At 43.3% G+C, this 23,750-nt stretch overlaps 2 protein-coding genes across 5 annotated transcripts in view; one reads left to right on the forward strand and one right to left on the reverse strand.

The window, feature by feature from the left end:
- The window catches only part of LOC103100314 (zinc finger protein 260-like), a 50,411-nt gene extending 26,675 nt beyond the window's left edge, over window positions 1-23,736 (reverse strand). The window contains exons 1-6 of one of the 4 annotated variants that reach the window (XM_056814427.1): window positions 13,766-13,915; window positions 9,885-9,981; window positions 7,371-7,485; window positions 5,202-5,430; window positions 4,397-4,473; window positions 2,435-2,561 (exon numbers count right to left, since the gene is read on the reverse strand). In XM_056814427.1, the coding sequence (XP_056670405.1) occupies window positions 2,435-2,561; window positions 4,397-4,473; window positions 5,202-5,280 (283 nt within the window). In that variant the 5' untranslated portion in view covers window positions 5,281-5,430; window positions 7,371-7,485; window positions 9,885-9,981; window positions 13,766-13,915. Of the gene's footprint in view, window positions 1-2,434; window positions 2,562-4,396; window positions 4,474-5,201; window positions 5,431-7,370; window positions 7,486-9,884; window positions 11,973-13,695; window positions 13,728-13,765 lie in introns of those variants that run through there. The other 3 variants (XM_056814429.1, XM_056814428.1, XM_056814426.1) reach the window with 3 other exon arrangements.
- LOC130453528 (zinc finger protein 260-like) overlaps window positions 1-23,750 on the forward strand; it is a 498,148-nt gene that overhangs the window by 238,880 nt on the left and 235,518 nt on the right. The gene's annotated exons all lie outside the window — the stretch shown is intronic.

Raw genomic sequence — 23,750 nt, forward strand, 5'->3', positions numbered from 1 at the left:
TTCCCCAAAAGTCCTTGCTCACTTACCAAAATGCCTTGTAACCTCACCTGGGCCGAGAGCTAGATGGGGTATTTAACCTGGTTGTAAAAGACTACTGGCCCTCTTTTCTACTTCCTCTTTGGAGCAGACACGTCTCTCATGATGTGAGTGAAATTGAATTGGGCCTTCCGGCCCACCTAGCACATGCCTTTCTTACTTGTATTTTCTTTTTATTTTAATCTTCAACAAACCTCTTAAAATATAATACTCCTTGCAGAGAGAAACTAATTTCTACCTGCATCAGTTCCCCCTAAATTTTAATCTTTACAGTTTGGCACCGACTTCGGGAAAATGAAATATCTCAATCTTCTGATTCTTTTCTCTACTAAGTTCAGCTTTTAATAGCTACTGCCTAGAAAATTTTTTTAAGTCACATTTCTTCAAGATGCTTTTTTAGAAAGCCATCTTGATCAACTCCTGGCGGCAGCCCTCTACTTCGGACTTTTTGATTCAATATCGATCACCTGGTAACAGCCCTTCTAGCCCAGCTACTGTTGCCTGTAATCTGGACCTGTTTGATATCGCTCACCTGGTCCCAGCCTTGCCCACCACCTCAGACTGTTCTGGCTCCTGGCCCTGCTTTCCTGCGTTCCTGTCTCTGCTCCAGACTGTTTCACTGTTTGACCGAGATCGCGACCAACTGGTGACCTGCCTGCCCAACAAACCCTAGCCTTAGAGCAGATCACTCATCACCCAGGACTACCTGGTAAAAAAAGGGGGGTATTGGCCATGTGGCGGATCATAGGAAGAGAGAGAAAAAGGGAAAGAAGAAAGGTTTTCTACTTTCATTTCTACTTCCGTTTTAGAGCACACACGTCTCTCATAATGTGAGTGAAATTGAATTGGGCCTCTCAGCCCACCTAGCACATGCCTTTCTTACTTGCATTGTCTTTATATTTTAATCTTCAATAAACCACGAAAAATATAATACTCCTTGCAGAGAGAAACTAATTTCTACCTGCATCAGTACCCCCTAAATTTTCATCTTTACAATCTCTCCCTTCACCTCTGTCTTATATAATGAGGGGGCCTTTCTCCTGAACAAGGCTGACTGCTCCATGTGCACAAGATATTCCATTACGTCCTCAGTTCTGCTGCAGACTGTCCACTTATCTTCAGTCATTCCCACTCTGCTTCTCCACTGTCTACATTGCCACCTCTCCCCTATTTGTGAAGACCCACCAGTCTCTGCTGCTGCTGTCCCCTCCCTCTCCACTTCTGTGGCTAACCTACCTGAGGAGCCCCCACCCACCCAGACCACATGCCTCCAACTCCTTCCCTCTCACTCTCTCCTTAACCCACTACAGGCTGGATTCCAAACTCATCATTCAATAGGAAGTGCTCTCTCTAAACTCACTGATGATGTCTCAACGGCCAATTCCAATGGCTTTTTTCAAACATGGTCTAGAACCTCAACACCTTTAACACTGTCAATCATCCTCTCTTCCTGCCCTTTCTCTTCTCTAAGTGCCTCTACTCAGGGACACTCCTCTATCCTGATTCTCCTCTTACCAAGATGACGACTCCTCAGTAAGGAGAGGTTCCAGAGAAGAGAAGGCACATGAGGAAAGGAGCCAGAGGAGCTCAAATCATACAAAGCAACGACCTCTTTCCCAGAAACACAGAACAGAAACATTTTCCCTACTGGCCATAAAAGATTTGGGATTGTTGGAAAAGAATTTCTGTCTCCATTATTGTCTTTTCTTTAAATGTCAGAACTCGGGGACCTGGAGGTCGAAGACCACAGAGTAATTCAGGTATAGAGAAGACCTCAGAGAATGGAAGTTAAGAAAATAACAAGACAGGAAATTTATTGCATAGGCATTGGCACCCTAGGCAGCCCAGGCAAATTAAGAAATTATAGATGGTTCCTGAGATGTGATGTGTGAGAGCTAGTGGATGGAGAAAACACCTTATAAATGGAAGACCAAGAGGTCTTTGAAGTCTTCTGGTTGGAGCATGGAACCTGGAGGAACTCTTGTCATTGCTCAGCTTCAATACATCATAGTCACCAATAGATTAGAAAGCTAAGTAACTTTCTACCTCTTTCCTACCTTTCCCTCCCATCATTAGTAGTAGTAGTAGTAGTAGTAGTGTTACTACTGAGTTACTACTAAGACTACTACTACTACTACTACTACTACTACTACTACTACTACTACTACTGCTACTACTACTACTACTACTACTACTACGATTTAATAAAATTATAAAGATACTAGCAGTCTCATAATTTAATTTTAATTATTACAGGGTTCTCCCTATATGGTATGTGGCCCTTCATGTTCTTATCTAATGAGACCATATTTATTTAGCTTTTTCTTAGCCTACAGCAAATGAGTTTGCAAAAATTCCAACATACTGACACTGATTCACAGGGCCTGGTTCTGCTTACCTATGGAGACCAGGTTCTCATAGTTCTCCAACATCACATTCGTGTGCAGGGCCCTCTGTGCAGGATCCAGGTGTCTCCACTCTTCCCAGGTGAACTCCACAGCTACATCCTTGAATGTCAAAGATTCCTGAATGGAACACATTCCTGCTTAATTAGGACAAGTCCTCTAAAAATATTTTGTCATTATCCACATGCTCTCTGCCTCATTTAATATTGAACTGAGGAGCCAGTGTATAAGTTCCCGAGTTTTTCCCAACAATGAACCCCAAAAATATCATGTCATTTCAGTCTGTATAGAAAAGCCAAAGATCAGTTTTGTAAGACAGGTTTTTAGCAGTATAGCCTTAAGAAGACTGCATTCCATCCTTATCTATCCTTCCATCATAAGAGGTTTAAAGGAAAAGTGGGTTTAAGTCTTTAAACTTAAGACCAAGATATGATCTAGCCATGTTCTGTATTTACTATAGAGCTAAAGAATTTGACATTCCTGTTCACGTTTTGTGACTAAATTGTGATAAATTAATTATTGCCAAAATATGTAAAAATAACTGCTATAATGTAGATTCATAGGACTTAAGGAATCCTTAGAGAGGGCAAATGAGCACAAAAGATTGTTTGAAGGAATGGAAATTTGTTTCTGGATTACTGGTGAGTAGAATTTCTCTGAGCTGAAATGGGTGAGACTTGTCTTTTAAGGAAAAAGAAGGCTTCTGGGATTTAATGGTGACAAAGTACACAAAGGACAGAGAATATTCTGGGATGGTCACAGAGGCATATTCTGGGCTCATCTAGGAATGCACCTTTTCTGACCATTATACTGTCCAGCTATGATCCTTCACCAGTAATATCAAATTGACTCCCACTGAATCCCCTGATGAGGATACAGTTGCATGAAGAAGATTCCTCATGTACAGTAGAAGTGGGGAATGAAGGAGGTTAGAAAAACCTCCCTCTGTGGGCCAGGGGTAAACTCTTGCCCAAGTCAGCATAACCATTCCAGCAGCTAAGCAGAGAGTCCCTGTATTGTCAACCCTTCCTCTAGCTAAAACTGCCAAATCACAACATCCTATTGTTCAACATTTCATGCTAGCCCCCAAAACTATAAGCATGAACTAAGCATGAAATTTCATCATGGCAACTCCACACAGCATCAAGGGATAATTTCTGTTTCTCCAGCATTTTCTTTCTCCTTCCTTCTCATTTCCATTTCATTTTTTTTTAAACCCTTACCTTCTGTCTTGGAGCCAATACTGTGTATTGGCTCCAAGGCAGAAGAGAGAAAACGGCTAGGCAATGGGGCTTAAGTAACTTGCCCAGGGTCACACAGCTGGGAAGTGTCTGAGGACAGATTTCAACCTAGGACCTCCTGTCTCTAGGTCTGACTCTCAGTCCACTGAGCCACCCAGCTGCCCCCTTATCTCCATTTCATTTCAAAAGATTGTTTGATAATTCTTCATTTAACATTTATCAAATGGAATGATAACTTCTCTCTATATGAAAAGGCCAATTTCAATTATGTTGCCTTTTTTAAAACTGTACAAGTTCAACATGCCACCTTTACAACTGTCTGACACATCCTGCTATTGTGACTTCTTGACTTTTTTCTGTTAATTTTTAAAAATTTGCCACAACTCCACTCTTGTTTGATTTTTTTTTTAATTTAAACCCTTACCTTCCATGTTGGAATTAATACTATGTATTGGTTCCAAGGCAGAAGAGTGGGAAGGGTGAGGCAATGGGGGTTGAGTGAATTACCCAGGGTCACATGTCTGAGAAGTGTCTGAGGCAACATTTGAACCTAGGACCTCGCATCTCTAGGCCTGCCTCACATCCATTGAGCTACTCAATCTACTGAGGGGTGAGTCCAAACATGAATTTGAGTGAAGACAGGAAAGAAATGTTAGGAAAGAGAGACTAAGGGAGGAGACAGGACAAAGGAGAAAGAGAGTAACAAGATCTTACCTGAAACCTGGCATCCAGGACTCCAGAAGTCCCTCCTTCTTTCTCCTCTATGTTGCTGACTTGGGGAAGAGCTATATCTGGAGAAACACAGCAGGATAAGGAGATGTCCTAGGCTAGACCAACCTTGCTTTGTGGCTCCTAGACAAAGCTCTCACAAGCATCCTCACTCCCTAAGCCCATATGCATCCACCTTGACAGATCACCCCTCTACCAAATTCTCTAACCCTGGCTGATCTCACAATTCCTGCTGGAGAAAGTCATGAACATGTGTTTTGTCTAGGGTTCAATAGCCCTCACCACTGCCCCTAGTAACCCTTTGTTTCACCTTTCCTGGCATCTGCTCCAGCAAAGGACCTTGGAATGCCCCCATTTTCAATTAGAGCTATGTGTGGGTGCGAGAAAAAAGGCTGGCTCTATTCCTTGGCTTTCCTCGAAGGAGGTACTAGCCTCTGGAGGGGCCCCTCACCTGGGAGGAGGCCTCTGGGCTAAAATCTCTTTTAATTGACATTCAGGCCCTCCAGTTGGGGCTTCTGGAGCTTTGCCACAGTAAAGCCAGGGCTTAAGCAATAGTAAAGCTCATTAATTTAATTTCTTACTCTACCTTCTTTCTCTTTTCTCTACCTTCACTTTCCCTACATTTTATGAACAAATTGCTAAAATTCATTGTGAATTGATTTTTGTTTATTTTTAACCCTTTTATTTTTAGCTCTTGCATTCTGGCCATTACACTCTCCAGAGGGAAGAGATAAAAGTTCTCTCACACTGGGAAGATTCCATCCCCCACTGATGACCCTGGAATTCTCACCCTTCTCCTGACGTGTCAGGACCACATCTCCCATGCTTGCCCATCCTTTTTGTTTTCTCATTACTCTGACTTCATTCATGTCCTTTCTGCCCAGCTGGGAGAAGGACTTGCTTCACTACAGCCCTGGAGCTGGATGAAAGGTTGCAGAGCAGGGATACTCTCCTGCGTTGTACTCCCTTCCTTGGGGGGAAAATCCTGCACCACCTTCTCCTTGCACTAAAGCTGAGGCCTGTAAAAAGATAATCATGTTACTTAGAGATCTGGGGACCAGATTCTTATTCCCAGCTGGGAACTGACCCTCTCTCTGAGGGCTGGGCTCCTGAGGACTCTGCTAGGAGCCACTGAGACCAGAGAAAGGATGGAGATCACAGGAGGGCCCTGAAATCACAATCACAATATTGGAAATCAGAAGCTGGACATTGTGAACCTTAAAAATTCTCAGATCCTACTTCATAAGGTTTGGTTAAGACTATTCCCCATTTGGGCAGTGAAGGAACTTGACCAGGAATATGGGAACTCTACTCCACCCCTACTTGGGCAAGCCCTAAGGGAAGATAAAGTTGTAAACTCCTTGCTAAACAATTAAAAGCACTTAAGCCCATACTTATAGTAAGACATAAGTTCTAAAGCTCTGCCTATTTTTAGATCTAATACAAAAGAATGCTAAGTACCTATAAAGGTCAGGCAACTTGTTAATTTGCAAGGAGCAAAGAGGTGAAAAACTTACTCAGAGGTTTTCAGGTGTGAACTTAATCAAAAAGTTTAGCTTTCTTAGGTGTGAATTAAGATGGTCTGTCCTTTGGAAAATGTCTACTGTGATTGGTAGATGTGAGAACTATGGGAAGGAGACATAGGAAAAAATTCCCTTTAAAAGGAGAAGAGAAACTGAAAGCCGGGACAGTCTTGCTGGAACTCCCTCTGAGGAGGACTCTGTCTGGAACTCCCTCTGAGGAGACTGTCTCTCTCTCGGGACAGTCAGCTGAGAAGTCTGAATTGCAACTGGTGCCTCTCTGAACATTAGAATCTTTGCTTGCACAAATCTTATGGTGAGTGGATAAAGACTAACTGATCTCTTTCTTAGTGCTTGGGCCTGGGCTGGCCAGGACTGGCCTGGGCCGGCCTATCCTTTTCCTCATTATTTCCTTTTCTCTCTCTCTCTCTCCCATTCTTTAATTCTTCATTTTGTATTAATTAAAATCTCTGTAAAACCCAGCTGACTTGGGTATATTTAATAATTGGAACTTTACCCTGGCGAACACCTTATATTTGATTTAAAAACAAGACACTATCTTGAAAACATATTTTCTGCGGTCACAATTTAAGGCTCCAAATCTTTTATCCGCAACAATTTAAGTCTTCCACTATTTTAATCATCACAACATACAACTGGGCAGGTCAAGAATTTTATTCATTTAAGAAAAAAACTCACATCTCACATTGGGAAGGAAACAATGATTCGTGAATTTAAGGCAAGAATTAGCAATGTCAAAACAATTTTGATACCCCTACTCAATTTAATCAGTACTCATTTCAGTGCAATTTCATGGGAATCAGTGATTATAATTAGTGAGTTAAGCTGAATAGGAGGAAATTTGAGGTCCTTTTCTTAGTTAATACTGTAGGAATAAGAGTTATGGAAGTTAGTAGTATGAACTCACAAAGGACTGGTGAGACTTTTCAGGTATCAAAAGATTTTATTAATTGTATTTCATCTATTAAAGAGATTCATGTTGTAGTAGTTAATTCTGTATTTGGGATTTATCTCAGCTTGTGAAGCTCTATTAACACAAAATCAATTCACAATTGTAAGGATAATTTTAGGGTTGTAAATTAATTTGAAAAAGTAAATTAATTTGGTCACCAAAGAATATCCCAAATAAAATACCCAATTCAGTTTGGAAATTTATGGTGATTTTATCAATATAGAGGGAGGAAATTGAGGAGAAGAGAGAGTGAAAGGTATAGGATTTCCCCCACCTGGCCTGTGCCAGGGGGAGTTCAAATTCCTTCAACACAAGGACTTTGAAGATTAAAGGCTTTCTCTAAGAGGGTAGCATTTGGAAGGTAAAGGAGAAAGCAGTCAGCCTAAACTCCAAGAGAGCTCAAAGAAGAGCCTCACCTGAACTAGGTTACTAGGTTTCCTGCAGTATAGTATCAAGGGAAACTCACCACTAAACCGGACAATAGCTGCTGCCACTCCAAGATGCCAAACTGCTCAGCAAGATGCCGCTCAGCAGGCTGCCGCCAGCCACTTCTCTGCCGCAAAAGAGTCTGGAGAGAGAAACTGATACCAAATATACAAACAGTTTTATATCACTTCCCTTCATCTCACTTGTACCAATAGTAGCTTAAGCTTGACTTGGGACAGCCCAGGGTCTGTCAGCTGCTTCTGAATTGTCATTTGCTAGCACATGTCTATCAAAGGCCATCCTCCTAGATACTTAATCCTTAAGTATGGGTGTAGACATTCCTTATTTTGTTAGACTAAGTAGGGTGGAGTAATCTAAAGTTGACACAAGTCTATGATGTTCAAAATTAGCTCCTGTGAGAATGTTGTGCACAGAAAGTAAAACATCCTGGAACTATTCAATATAATGAACTTTCCTACTAGTAGCCGTACAATAAGCCAGGCCACTTCTGGGAAGTACTTCTGGGAAAGAATGCTATACGCATTGTCAGAAAGAACTATGGGAGTAGAAATTCAAAAGAAAAACGGAGAACATCACTCATCACATGGAAATATGGATGCATGGTTTGGGGTTTTGGCTTTAAAAAATCACTCCATAGCAAAAATGAATAATATAGAAATGGGTATCAAGTGATAACATTTGTACAATCCAGTTTGCTTGTTGGTTCTGGGAGGGGGGAGGGAAGAGGGGACATGGAGATAATGATTCATATAAACATAAAAAAATATTTAAAATTAAAAAAAAAGAAATGATTTCCTGTGCCTTAGCAACAGTCCTCACACCCCTGAAGCATTAGCTCCATTCCCAAGTGACCCTTGAATTTAAAACTACACCATCCTAAGAGCCTCCATCACTGAGTTCTTGGATCCTAACATATTGTTGACCAAAGCCATGCTAAGATGACCAGATGGATGGCAAACTCAAGCTCAAGACCTTGCTGACAGGGTCTCCTAACCGGGGGGAGGTCTCAGGACAGGATATGATTGCTGACCTGTGAAAAGAACAGTGGACAAAATGGCTCTTGATGCTGTCGGGGTCCATTAGTCAATCAGAGGAGCTCCCCCAATTCTGCAGAGACCAGTTATGGAACTGTAGCACCCCGTTCTATTTTTGGAAGCCTTCCAAGTGCTATAAACTCCCTGAGACCCTGAGGAGAGGGTCCTGGACTGTGAGCCAGGTCTTGGACCCAGTTGATTAGTGACCATCAGATTCCCTAATGAATTGATTGATCATGCCTGGGGCTCTGACTTGATGACTTTGTTATAGATAGGACATTTTGGGACCAAAAGCAATTCCCAGAAGGTGGGGCATGTGGGGGTTCTTTTTCATGGCACCTGCCTTGGCACACAAAGTAGAAAGGACAAAGGAGACACCAGTGTATCTGAAGTTTCCTTACAATGTTATGGGCAGGAAGAACCTTTTGGGGTTCTGGAAGGATGCCTTTTGAAAGCATGCAATGACTCCAAAACTTAGCTTAAAACAAAAAGAGATTTATTAATTTAGAAAGTAATGTCGAAAGTGGCAAGGAGGATAGCAAGGTGGAACAGCAAGATGGGGAGCAGTTCTCTGGGAGGACAGCATGAAAGGACAGGCTATTCCCCCAGACGACATCAGTTCTGGGGATTTTATACATTTTCCACAACAGTTAGTCACTCAGGCATGAGGTGGGGTGATCATACTGGGGTCTGCCTGGGGACATAAAGATTCCTTAGTTTTAGGGGACAAACAGATGTCTGATACGATCAAGGTGTGGTCTGAAGGTCCATCTTTCTGTCCATCTAGAGGATAATCAAAGGAAGATAGTCATCTCAGGACCCTAGAGGGGTCATTGGGTGTTTTTAGGCTCAGTCAGGAAAAAACTGAAAAAAAAACAGGAAAAAAAAAGGGAGTTCCCCTGATAATACTTCGTCTGGGTTTCTGGGGTACAGTGCCCATGTCAACAACAGTACCCCAACAGGAGAGGCAGGGGCAGCTCTCATCTGACCCCAACAGGGCCTGGGCTCTCCAAGGAGAATCATTCCCAGAACACATAAATTATTACTGCTGGGCAGATGGGGGCAGCAGGACGTGCAAAGTCAGGGAGTGCCCACATTCTTCTTGGGGCATGAGGGCCTCCCAGGTAAGGTGGTGGGAAAATAGGTGAGAAGCAGAGGCCAAGAAAACACCTACCCAAGAGGCCTTCTAGATCATCCTGTCACATACCTGAGACTTCACCCTTACACACTTGTGCACAAACGGCACCCCAAGGTACTCTCCAGCATGCAATATGTGAATTTCAAAACTGCTCAACCCTGTTCAAACCATTCTTAGAGGATGGGATTTAGCTATTTCCTGATCAATAACAATAGAGATACTTGGAATGACAGAATTGGGTCTTGGAAACTAAAATCTCCACCCTACTCAAGGTAACAGGATTGAGAAAGGGCTGCAGCAAAGCTCAAGATTTAATTATTTGAGAATATCACCACAACAGACACGTGCAAAGGGGACAGACCTCTGGGCGGTCCTGGTTTAAGCTAGAGCCACCATTGGCACAGGGGGACACAGGAAGTGAGGTAGAGGACAGCCCAGGGGTTCTGGTTCTTTTCTTCCTGTGTGAAGAAGAGAGGTGGTGGTTGGAACCTGGTGCTTGGAGGAAGGAACCTTGAGACTGTTTCTCCATTTTGGTCATGTGAGTGATAGGGACTGATCTCTTTTCTTTGCCTTGGACATTCCAAGGCCTTGGGCTTTTGGCCCAGCCTAAAGCAGAGTGGGCATTTAAGCCCTATTACCTTCTCTCCCTTTTCCCTCTCTCTCTCTCCAATACCTTTTTCCCTCCTGTTTGTAATTAAAAACTCCATAAAAGATTGACTGCTGACTTGAGTTTTCATTTAGGAATTACATAGCTGAATTCCTTGGCGACCTTAATTTAATATATATGACTTTTAATATGATTTCCATATCACAAATATGGACTAACTCATATGAAACCCACCAACCAATTAATCCATGAACCAAAAAGCATTTCTTGGTCACCTACTCCACGCCAGACCCCATGCTGGGCACAGGGAGAGCAAACACAAAAGACAAGGAAAGAGCTCAGGGGCCAGGAGGGAGACAAGATGTGCCAAAGGTCTGTGCCAAACAGATTTAAGGCAACAGTAGGGAGGGAACACTTTTGCTGAGCAGTGAAAGACTCTAAGGATCCTGGAGGCAGGAGGACAGAGAGGGCATGCCAGGCACAGGGCACAGCCAGGGCAAATGCACAGAGACTGCAGGAGCTTAAGTGCAAAGGCTGGTCATCCCGTATCTGGAGAGGAAGAAGGGAAAAGGTGGAAGAAGGGAGGTTTGAGTCCAGCTGGGATGGGCTTTAGCTGCTAACACTTGAGCTGATTTATGCTTCCTGGAGGGAGCAGGGAATCAGTGGACTTTCTGGAGTGGAAGAGTGCCATAAAGCCCTTGGCTGGTTGTGTGCCTCAGAGGTGGTAAAGTCTTGGGAAAAGGAGGCCCACGAGGGTCCTGAAGCACAGGAGTGAGGGGTCGGGTGTGTGGGGAAAGGAGGGGACAGAAAGAAGACCGATGGTGGACACAGAAGGTAAGACCTGCCCAGTGCATGGAGGTTAAGAGAAAAGAGACGGAGGCACTGCCCAGCATTCCAAAGCTGCCCACATGACTGTCTGAAGTTAGGAGTGGATTTTATGAAGAAATTCTGAGATTGAGAGGGAAAGGGGTCCTCTGAGGTGTCTAGTGGAAGCCCCTGATTTTACACATCAGGAAACTGAGTCCCAGGATGTGAACCCAGAACTTCCACCTCCAGAATCAGTGCTCCATGGAGTGGCACAGGATGGAGCTGAGCAGAGCAAAAGGTGGAACCATCAGCCTTGACAGTATGAAGACAGACTGAGATTTACCCCTAGGGACTGAAAAGATGGAGGAAGGAGATGCCAGGTCCCAGCCACTGAAGGGGCAGGAGGGGAAGATGGTCCAGCAGAGGAGGCTGAAAAGGGGCAGGTGGACACAAAGCCACCCAAGGAGAGAAAGTGGTCAAGGGTGTCCATGTGAGCAACAGTACCAATATGGCCGACCAGTAATTGGGAAGGGCTGGGAAAAGTGCCACAACAGGTGGTAACAAGAGAGGGGAGAGATGGGGAGGGGGGAGAGAGAGAGAGACAGAGACATATTTATTTAGACTTTTAGAAAAGTCTAAATAAATATGGTCTCATTAGATAAGAACACTCAAGGCCACATATCCTATAGGGAGAACCCTGTAATAATTAAAATTAAATTATGAGACTGCTAGTATTTTTATAATTTTATTAAATCATAGTAGTAGAAGTAGAAGTAGAAGTAGAAGTAGAAGTAGTAGTAGTAGTAGTAGTAGTAGTAGTAGTAGTAGTAGTAGTAGTAGTAGTAGTAGTAGTAGTAGTAGTAGTAGTAGTAGTAGTAACGAGAGGGAAAGGTAGGAAAGATGTAGAAAGTTACTTAGCTTTCTAATCTATTGATGACCCTGATATATTGAAGCTGAGCTATGATAAGAGTTCCTCCAGGTTCTTTGCTCACTGAGGTTTTGTCCTCCCTCTACAGAACCCCCTCCAGGCTCCCCTGAAGACCTAACGTAGGACCAGGCTGTCCCATGACCTCTCCCACCCCCGGTAATGTGGTGGCGTGACCTCTCCCCACCAAGTCCCTCTCACTTCCTTCCAGCCGCCTCTTTCCCTTCTATGTGCCGGGCACAGTAGTAGGTGCTTCCTCCATAGCCCTGGGAAGTGGAGCTTTCTCTTGTTCAGTGGTTTTTCTGTCTCTTCTCACTCTTCATGACCCTGTTGAGGGTTTTCTTGGAAAGATAATGGAACAGGCGGCCATTTCTTTCTCCAGCTAAAGGGCAAACTGAGGCAAATACAGTTAAGTAATTTGCCCAGGGTCACAGAAGCAAGGCTGCATTTGAACTCGGATCTCCCTAACTCCTGACCCTGCACTCAGTACCTTGTACAGAAGGAGTGTGTGTTCTCCTTCCCTCTGTCTCCCCTGCCACCCTGCCCACATTTCTGCCCCATCTCAGAGCTTCCACCTTCCCCAATTCCTGGTGCCCTCACACATGCCCAGAGCTGCTGGTCAGTCCAAGCATCCACCAGCCCTGCGGGCCTCCTTCTGTCCACTGATCTTCACAGTGATAGAATACCAGACTGTCCTCTCCTTTCCCTGCCTTCTGCATCCCACATGCCCTTTCTTCCTCTCCTTCGCTCCCTCCCTCCTTCTCTCCCTTCATGTCTCTCTCTCTCCCTCTGTCTCTCTCTGTCTCTGTCTCTCCCTCTGTCTCTCTCTCCCTCCCTCTCCCCCCCTCCCTATCCCTCCCTCCCCTCTCTTGTTACCACCTGTTGTGGCACTTTTCCCAGCCCTTTCCAATGACTGGTCTGCCATATTGGTACTGTCGCTCACATGGACACCCTTGACCACTGTCTCTCCTTGGGTGGCTTTGTGTCCAGCTGTTCCTTCTCAGCCTCCTCTGCTGGACCATCATCCCCTCCTGCCCCCTCACTGGCTTGGACCTGGCATCTCCTACCTCCATCTTTTCAGTCCCTCTGGGTAAATCTCAGTCTGTCTTCAGGCCCTCCAGGCTGATGGTTCCACCGGTTGGACTGCTCAGCTCCATCCTGTGCCACTCCTTCTGCACAGGGTACTGAGTGCAGGGTCAGGAGTTAGGGAGATCTGAGTTCAAATGAAGCCATAGATATTTACTGGCTTCTGTGACCCTGGGCAAATTACTTAACTCTATTTGCCTCAGTTTCCCCTTTAGCTGGAGAAAGAAATGGCCGGATGCTCCATTATCTTTGCAAGAAAACCCTAAACAGAGTCATGAAAAGTGAGAAGAGACAGAAAAACCACTGAACAAGAGAAAGCTCCACTTCCCAGGGCTATGGAGGAAGCACCTACTACTGTGCCCGGCACATAGAAGGGAAAGAGGCGGCTGGAAGGAAGTGAGAGGGACTTGGGTGGGGAGAGGTCACGCTGCCACACTACCAGGGGAGGGAGAGGTCACGGGACAGGCAGGTCCCTCGTCGGGTCTTCAGGGGAGCCCGGAGGGGCTTCCGTAGAGCGAGGACAGACAAAGGCTCAGGGAGCAAACATGAGGGTGGGGGAGGGGCAGGAGGAAACAGTTCTTCCTGGGAAAGAGAGGGGAGATCACCTTGTGGAAGGATGAGCACAACACCCTTCGCCCGCGTGTGCACCCTCCCGAGCTCCCCTCCCCCAAGCACACAGACCCAGCCCACAGCCACACACGTGTTTCCCTTCGCTCTTCCCTCCCCAACCCGCCTTCCCAGATTCACCCCAGAATCTATAGTGAAGAGGGGGAGGGGGATAGTCAACTGGGTTGCGTGTGCGCACTGCAATTCTCACCCAACGAATGACAGACCGGCGGGCATTCCTGCCCTCCCTCTTCCACGGACCACGCAAGCTTCCCTAGGATGGAGCAGTCAGAGCCCAGAGCAGGAATACGCATGTGCACTCCTCCCGGAATCTCGCTCACGTGACTCTGCCAGCTTCCGTAACAGGGCAGGGCCACAGCAGGCTAGATGGACAGCCAGATGAAGCAATCCCGTAAAGCCCCGCCCCTGTGACCAGACTTCAGCGGGCATTCTGGGATACATAGTCTGAGTCGCGCCTCCATTTCCCCTCCCACCTTCAGCCCCCTTCAGGCACCGGGTTGCCTTTCCACTCCGCTCCTCCCCTTCCTTCTTGGCAGGGGAACGAAGGCTTTGTCCTGTCCCAGTTATCTCTAGCTTAGATTCTCTGGCTTTGATTAAGAAGGTTAAAGAGGGATGTAACTGACTGGCCCAATCAAGATCCTGTTCGGCCTCAGGCCTCAGTTTCCTCCTCTGGAAAAAGGGCAGGTTCGGCTTGGTGACCACAAACATCCCTGAGCCTTCAGGCTGGTGCTCCATATTCTGGCCTGAGAGTCTGAACTGGAAGGATGGAGTGACAGCCACCGAGACCATTGGATTGTTGCACCGGATCCGTGTCCCGGCCCCTCTTCAGCCCTGCGGGTCTTCACCAGCTCTAACCCCTGTAGACCCGGCTCCTGTCCGATCTCTCTGGCAGAGCGGCAGAAGCCCCCAATATCACGATCACAAGGGAGTTCCACGGACTCCCACGGACAACGACCCTTCCCTGCCGGCCCCCTTGGGCCCAGGCATCCGGCCTCACGCATATTCTCTCCTTTGACTAAAGATGGACACCACGGACTCTGGTCCTGAAGCCCCGAGGACCTACTGTGCTGCAACAGAGGAAGGGTCTGAGGCCAGATTCGAGCCCAAGACCCCCCTCCCCCGCTCCAGGCCTGGCACTCCCCACTCAGCCACCCAGCAGCCCCCCGAAATATAAATGTTAAAAAAAGAAATAAGAAATGGCCCTTCCAAAAAGCAAATATTTTACAGTTCAGGTCAGTACAAAAAGGGTGCAGTCATTGGTCACGTGCCCTCAGATAACTCCACAGAAAAGATCCCCTGGAAAGTGATCCCAAGGAAATGACATCCTGCTTCCGGGAGAACAGTCAGCACCAAAGGGCTTAATATCCCGGTAGAGAGGATGGAGACTGCAGACGGGGTGAAAGGAAAGCCAGGGAGCCCACGTGCCTGGTAACCTGGACAGAGCACGTCCCCGCTCAGGCTTGGAGCTCAAGGCTTGGCCCCCCCTGAGCTGGCATTGGAGAAAGCTCGCCTTGCCTGGGCTCCAGGTTGGCAAGGATCCATGGGATTGGGGTGAAACTCTGCTCATGAGGGCATCCTGCAGTGGGGAGCTAATGGCGCTGTGAAATGACTGATTCAGCCCATTCGTGTCTGTAGATTTTCTCACTGCAGAGCTCAGCCTTTCTGGGGAAGAAACTCAGAAGCAAAGATCCACTGGTGATGGTGCCTGTGATGTACAGCAGAGAATCCACACTGGAGGGAAACCCTAGGAATGTAATCAGTGTGGTAAAACATTCACCCGGAGGCCCAGGCTTACTGTGCACCAGAGTATCTCCATGGGGAGAAAACTTGGGAATGATATGGCTGAGGAAAAACTGTCTGAATCAGGTCTCTCACTCTGCCTCTCTCTGTGCCTCTCTGTCTCTGTCTCTCTCTTTATCGCCCCTCTATCTGTCTCCCTCTCTGTCTGCCTGTCTCCGCCTCCCTCTCTGTGTCTCTCTGTCTCTACCTCCCTCTCTGTGTCTCTCTGTCTCTGCCTCCCTCTCTCTGTCTGTCTTCCTCTCTCTCTCTGTCTGTCTCTCTTTTTAAACCCTTACTTTCTATCTGAAAATCACTACTGAGGGGGCAGCTAGGTGGCTCAGGAGATAGAGAGCCAGGCCTGGACAGGAGAGGTCCTCAGATCCAATCTGACCTCAGACACTCCCTAACTGGGTGACCCTGGGCATATCACTAAACCCTCATTGCCTAGTCCTTACTGCTCTTCTACCGTGGAACCATTAATTAGTACTTTAGTACTGATTCTTTTTTTTTTTTTAACATAAATACTTACCATAGAAGCAATTCTAAGTATGAGATCTAAGGCAGAAGAGTAGTGTTGACAATTAGGGCTAAGGGATTTGCCCAGAGTCACACTTACATCCCTCCTTAATCTTCTTTTTTTTGAAACCCTTACCGTCTGTCTTGGAGTCAATACTGTGTATTGGCTCCAAGGAAGAAAAGTGGTATGGGCCAGGCAATGGGGGTTAAGAGACTTGCCCAGGGTCACACAGCTGGAAAGTGTCTGAGACCAGAGTTGAACCCAAGACCTCCTGTCTTTAGCCCTGGCTCTCAATCCACTGAGGTAGCCCCAACCTCCTTAACCTTCTGTGACAAGGAAATCACTTTTTAAAGACTGATATATATTAATTTAAGGTCGCCAAGGAATTTTAATCAATGTCAGAGAATCCAAGCTGGAGCTAAACTTTGTGAATGTTATCAGAATGGAAAATCTGTCAGCTATCAGAAGAATACTGATATCCATCAGAGAATCCATGGGAGAGAGAATCCTTTTGAATGTAATCACTGTGAAAAGGCTTTTAGACAGAGATCCAGTCTTTCTGTACTTCATCAGAGAATCTGCACTATAGAAAAATCTTATGACTGAAATCAATGTTAGAAGTCCTTTACAAAGAAGGTTGGTTTTACTGTATATTACCATGATGGCAAACCTATGACACATGTGTCACCACTGACACATGTAGCTGCCCACAGACTCAGTGCTCATCAGGGCCCAGGAGCCCCATGTCTTCAGGTGGGGTGGTGAGCATTGGACAGTGTGCTCCAAATGACTGGGGCCTGTGGTGCTCCAGCTGGGTCAGGGAGGAGCTGGGCAGGCAGGCTGGCTGGTGGGCAGTAGCCACTCTTCATGTGGCAGAACCCCCATTCCCCCACAGCACTCAGGGGAGGGGAAGGGTGGGGCCAGAGGAAGACTAGGCAGGGTCCTGACCCACTTGCAATGGAGGAGTGCCTGGAACCACCAAATTTGTTTCTTGTGACTACATATAACAGGATTCTCCATTTTAATCCACTCTGCTCTCTTCTGTTTTGTGGGTGAGTTCATCTCTTTCACATTTAGAATTCTGATTACTAACTGTCTATTACCATCCATCTTATTATACCCTTTAGATCCTGCTACATTGTCTTTCACTCTGTTCTTCCTCACCAATATTTTGCTTTTTGTCACCCACACACACCTACCCCTCTCTTCCATTATGTCGTCTTTCTTTTGTCTTATTCTCCTTCTACTTCTCTATATGGTGATAGAATGCTATACCCCACTGAGTATACTTTTTCCCCTCTGTAGCCAGTTATGATGAGAGTAAAGTTTAAGCATTATCCCTCATTACCCTTATGCTCCCCTCTCTGAAGTAATTTTTCACACCTCTTTATGTTATAGAATTTACTGCAGTCTATCTCTCCCTTCCCTTTTCTTTCAGTGCAATCCTCTCACCTCTTGATTTTTTTATATATCATTCCTATGCATACATATCTTACATACATATCATTTTGTATGATCACATTTACATACATATATCATCCTTTATTATCATGTACATCATATCATCATAGTCAGCTTACTTACCCACCCTCTTTCTGTATAAATTCCTTCTATTTTCTCTACTAAGATTAATTTTTGAGAATTATGTGAACATAAAGATTTTGACCTTGATGAATACCTTAAATTTTCTCAATCCTTATTTACCTTTTTAGGCTTCTCTTGTGTCTCCTGTTTAGACTTCAAATTTTTTGTTTAGGTCTGGCTTGTTCCTGTGAATCTTAAAAATTCTGAGACTCTACTTCAGAAGATTTGGTTAAGACCATTTGCCATTTTAAACAATGAAGGTACTTGATCAGGAATGTGAGAACTCTACTCCACCCATACTTAAGTATACTTTAGGGGAAGATAAAGTTGTAAACTCTTTACTGAACAATGAAAAGTACTTAACCCATACTTAAAGTAAAGCTAAAAAACCTTAAGCTGGGTCTATTTTTAGATCTAATACAAAAAGGTGCTAAGTACCTATGAAGGTCAGGCAACTTGCAAACTTGCAAGGGACAAGCTTAACAAAAGAGGTTTGAGGTTTTAGTCTACTCAGGTGTGAATTACTCAAAGGTTTAGTCTACTCAGATGCGAATTAAGAATGGTCAGTCCTGTGAAAACATCTACTGTGATTGGTAGATGTGAGAACGTAGGGTAGGTGACATAGGAGAAAATTTTCTTTAAAAGGAAGACGTTTTGGCCTCTGGAGAGAGAGCTTGCCAAAGCTGAATTGGAGGGCTTGATGGCTGAACTGAGTTGAGCTGAGGAGCTGAACTGGTGGGTCTCTCTGAACATTAGAATCTTGCTTGGGACAAATCTTGTGGTGAGTGGATTAAAGACTGACTGATCTCTCTCTTAAGGCTTAAGACTAGGCTGGCCTACCCCTTTTCTCATTATTTCCTCTTCTCTCTCTCTCTCTCTCTCTCTCTCTCTCTCTCTCTCTCTCTCTCTCTCTCTCTCTCTCATTAATTCTTTATTTGTATTAATAAAAATCTCCATAAAACTCAGTTGACTTGGGTATATTTAATATTTGGGAATTTTCCCATGGTGACCACTATATTTTTTATTTGAAAACATATTTCTGGGGTCACAGTTTAACCAACCACTCTTTTAACTGTAACCTTCCTAAGAAATACATGGAAATCTTCTGACTTATTGTATGTCCATTTTTTCCCCTGAAAGAATATACTCAGGTGACTCTGGGTTGTAAACCCAAATATTTTGCCTTTTGCCTTCCTGAATATCATATTCCAGGCTCTTTGATCCTTTAATGTAGAAGACCCTAGGGCCTGTGTGATTATGATTGTAGGTCCATGGTATTTGAATGTTTTCTTTCTGGTTGCTTGAAGAAGTTTCTCCTAATGGTTCTGCAATTTAACTATTATATTCCTGGAAGTTGTCATTTGAGGATTTATATCTGGAGGTGACCTGTGAATTCTTACAATTTCAATTTTATTTTCTTGTTCAGGGAACTCTTGGAAGTTCTCTTTGATAATTTCTTGAGGTGTGATATCCTAGGTTTTTTCTTGATCATGGCTTTCAGGTAGTCCAATAATTCTCAAATTGTCTCTCTTAGATCTATTTTCTCTATATCAGTTGTTTTTTCAATAAGATATTTCATTTTTTCCTCTTTTTTTCATTATGTTGATTCTGCTTTATTGTGGTTTCTTATGAAATCATTAGTTTCAAGATTTTCAATTCTGATTTTTAAGGCCTGATTTTCCTCTGTCCATTTTTGGTTCTCCATTTTCTGTTGGCCTGTTTCTTTTTGTATCACTTTTCCTCTGCCTCTCTTAATTGGTTTTTGAAGTCTTTTCTGAGTCTGTGTCCCAATTCATTTTTTTCTTTTGGATTTTGCATCTGTTTCCTTTGCTTTCTTTGTCCCCTTCTGTGTCTGTATCTTGCTCATTGTTTTCATAAAAATTCTTCAGAGTTAAATGCTCTTTTGGATGTTTGTTCTTTTTTTCTTATCTAATTAGAGGTAGGCTTGAGGGGATGATGTGATGGTCTGAGCACTGAGATCTCTGAGAGCCTCCCCCTGCTTATTCAATTGACCCTTGAGGTGCTGGTAGCTTAAAGAATTGCCTCAGATTTAGGTGCTAGCCTTTGATTTCACTCTGATCTTGATCAGGTCAAGGGCTGATCAAATTCTAGCCCTAGGCTTAGTCTCAAGTTTTTGGTCTCACTGTGTACTTGATCCAGTCAGGCACACCCTTGATTGTCCTGTCTTGGAGCTCTGGCCTGAGCTTTAAGCAAAAAGATCAGTACTTAATACTTAGTACTTAGATACTTATTCACACCCCAAAGTGGGAACTATGTGCCTATCCCAAGCCCAGACTAGAATTCCCTGGGCTAGGACTCTGGATTTCTCCACATATTTTCATCTTGATTGAGGAGGATTCTCATGGTTGTACAGAAGTGCTCTGGATTACTCATCTATCTTGACTCCACCCCCAGAAATAGATCTCTGAAATTTTTTCTTTTTAATTTTTGTGATTATTGTTTTATTTGAATACTTTTTCTTGTGTATATCACTAATTGCTGTCCTTTTTCAAGAGAAGATGATATCTTTTGCTTTTATCTTCTTTGAAATTTTTTTTGGCTTTCTGAACTTGAGTACCATCGATAAACATAAATATTTCTGAATATAAAGTACAGGAGCACAAGAAGATTGTTGACATAATTACAAATTTCCAGGACAACCTCTTAGTTCCTTTGTAAAAATACAGAATTATTTCAGCATTTTAACCCCGAGTTGTTATTTCATTTAATCTCAGAGTTCCGTCTGAACGTCCCTATATGTATCCTTGTGAGGCCTCTATTGATACTCTCTCATGACCTTTTAGAGAGGGTGTTTCCAGCTTTACTTCCTACTTCCCCATTTTCCCTTGCCCCAAACCCTAACTTGCATTATAATGAATTGTGTTATCTAATAAAGTGAGATGAACACATTTGCCACATCACAAAATGGTGCCTCATTCTACAGTTTTTTTATCATTTTCATGTGAAAATGTGCTCTTACCCCTTAACCTGCATGATGGAGCCATCTCTGGTAACATAGAAGAGAAACTATAGAGTTTTAAAAGATGATAAAAAGACTTCTACAAGGTGCTCATAGAGTCCCTGGCAGTATCTGCAGAGAGTTCTACACTGACAGTTTTCCAAGAAAGGAGACAGCTTACTAGCTACAATTGCCACAGCTGGCTGATTATCATTCTATACTTGTCAAGATTTTGAGTTTTTGTAGCACTGTTGCCTTCCCTTTCTGTTACTTCATAGAATTCTTTCCATGCTTTTTGAGAATTGTCATTATCAAAATCATATTTTGCCATTGATTTAATAGCTATTGATGGTCTGATGGTCTGATGGTCATCTATCTAGTTGGTTTGCTAGTGCTAGCCCTGGAGTCAGAATTACTTTGTGATCCATTCTTGCCTGAGACTCAGACACTAGCTACCTTTTATCTAGTCTATATTAATTTTGTTTATATATATGTGTGTGTTCTCCTTCATTAGAATTTTATCTCCTTGAGAGAGAGGGTCTGTTTTGATTTTTCTTCCTTTTTGTAAGTTACTATAGTATCATAAGTCTCATTATAAAGTCTCATACAGGAATAAGTATGTCTTCTTGAGGAAAGAGAAGGAATTTAAAACAGGCTCTAACTGAGATTCTTTCCTTTCAGAATAACAAATAAGGACTTAAATTATTTTATGTGTTTTATATTCTGTTATCAAAGGGAAAAGGAGTGAAAAGGATTCAAGTCCGAAACAAACCATCTGTTTGGACCCATTATCTCATCAAAAATTGAGAAAAAATACGATTTGGCATTCTAAGATGAGAGAAGTTGGGATCTGTGATAATAAGTTAGAGTAACAGAAGGACAACCAGAAGGGGAAATCTAGAAAAGTAACAACAGGGTCCTGGAGTAAGTTTGAATAAAGTGTGTGTACTTCAGTGTAATACATTCGAGAGACATTTCAGGCTGAAGTCAGCTCTGACTGCTCCATGGAGAAGAGCTTTGGAGAAAAGTTTCTCTAAATAAAAGAGGCTTGGAAAGAGCTTCAGGGATCTTACTTACATATGTGATATGTTCTCAAGGAGGAACTTGTACATGGAAGAAACCTTTCAGATACCCCTCAGATATAATTAACTTGAAAGGGATGCATGCTGGAATAAAACTACAGAATACAGAAAAGTCATTGACAGCAAATTAATTTTTAATGCAGATTGGAAAATTCAGAAAGAAGATAAGCACTATATATATAATTGTTGTGAGAAAGCCTTCATCTACCAGAAAAGCTCACCCAAACACAAGAGAGTTGATATTCAAAATAAAGACCATGCCTATAATAAATGGAGGAAAGGTTTTAGTGAAAGGAGACACTTTCTTACACATAAAAGAATTAATATTAGAGGAAAACTTTTTGTATGTACTAATGATGGAACAGTTCTTATTCATCAGAGAATTCATGCTGGACCAAAACACTTTCTGTGTAGTCAGCGGGGGAAATCTTTCTTTTCAAAGGAACTCCTCATTACCCATCAGAGAACTCATACTGAGAAGAAACAATGTGAATGTAATGAATGTGGGAAAGCCTTTACCCAAAGGAGTAGTCTTGTTACTCATCAGAGAACTCATACTAGAAAGATGCCAATTGAATGAAATGAATGTGGGAAACCTTTTAACAGGAAAGATCATCTTATTTGCCATCAGGGAACTCACACTGGAGAGAAACCATTTCAATGTAAAGAATGTGGGAAAATTTTCAGGGTAAAAAATTACTTGTCAGGCATCAAATGACTCATACTGGAGAGAAACCATTTGAATGTAATGAATGTGGGAAAGCTTTTAATCAAAAGGGACATCTTACTATTCATCAGAGTACTCATACTGGAGAGAAACTATTTGAATGTAACAAATATGGAAAAACTTTCAGTGTAAGACAACACCTTTTAAAACATCAGAGAACTCACACTGAAGAGAAATCAGGGTCATAAATACAGGAAAGCCTTTAGCTGGAAGGCAATTCTTGATATCCTTTAAGTATTCATACTGCAGAGTAATCATTTGAATGTAATGAATGTGGGAAAGCTTTTCATCAAAAGGGACATCATATTATTCACCATAGTACTCATAGTGGGAAGAAACCATTTGAGTGCAATAAATGTGGAAAACTTTTAGTTGTAAGACAAATCTTTTTAACCATAAGAGAATTCATACTGGAGAGAAATCATAGAATATAATGAATATAAGAAAACCTTTAGCCACATGAGAACATTTATTCTCCATCAGAAAATTCAGTCCATTTGAATGTAATGAACGTGGTAAAACATTTAGTCCTAAGGAAAATCTTATTACCCACCAGCAAACTCACACTAGAGGGAAACCATTTGAAAGTGATAGATTTGAAAAAGACGTTAGAGCTGTGATGGCAAGCCTATGGCACACATGGCAAAGATGGCAAACAGAGACTTCTCTGTGGGGCATGGGTGTGTTGCCATCCAGAATTAGTTACTAGAAAACCAGAGGGACTCTGGCAGAGGTGCTCCTTTACCCTTCTCCACTGTACCTCCCCACTCTTCTCCCTAGCAGCCTAATGGAAGTGCTGCTTACTCCCTCTCCTGAGATGAGAGCTTGGGCCACTCCTTTCTCTCTCTTCCTTAAGCATTAAAGTAAAATTTTAGTAAATCTTCCCTGTTGTATATCATAGGCCTCACATTTACCAGCAGATACTGGGGCTGCTTTGAACTTTGGCCAGAGTCCTCAGCAGCTTCCAAAGGTTTCTGACTGTTTGGAAGATAAACATACTTCTGGGAGATCAACTCTTGTCACACAAAATGTGTCGTCTTCATGACTGTTGATTAAATTTTGAGACATGTTTTGCCTGGCCGATTCTGGGGGCTCGGGATCTTGACCAGGTTACTGGGACCCTTGACATAGTGATGCAAAGTATAGTTGGAAAAATGCCATCTTTGTTTTGAGGTCAATAAAACCTTCTTCTGGAATGTGGACTTTGGAGCCTCACCCATGGAAAAGGTTGCTTTTGCCTGGGGCTTTTCCAAATGAGACCTTGAATGTTGAGCCCTGGGACCCCCCACCCTCAGCTAAAATATTCAGGTGTTGGTGTTTCCCCCATTTGATGATGTATCTGTATTTTCTATCTCTTATTATTGCTGGTGGTGTTATATTCATTCATGCTTTCTATTGATTCATTTATGCTTTCTCTTGATTCAGTTATGCTTTCTATTGTAAGGTAAACTGATGAATCTTTGCATAGTAATAATAAACATTTCCTTTTACTTAAAAATACTGTGGAGGAATGCATCTTATTATAGG

Source organism: Monodelphis domestica, chromosome 2 (genome assembly GCF_027887165.1).
Source record: "Monodelphis domestica isolate mMonDom1 chromosome 2, mMonDom1.pri, whole genome shotgun sequence".
Taxonomy (NCBI): domain Eukaryota; kingdom Metazoa; phylum Chordata; class Mammalia; order Didelphimorphia; family Didelphidae; genus Monodelphis; species Monodelphis domestica.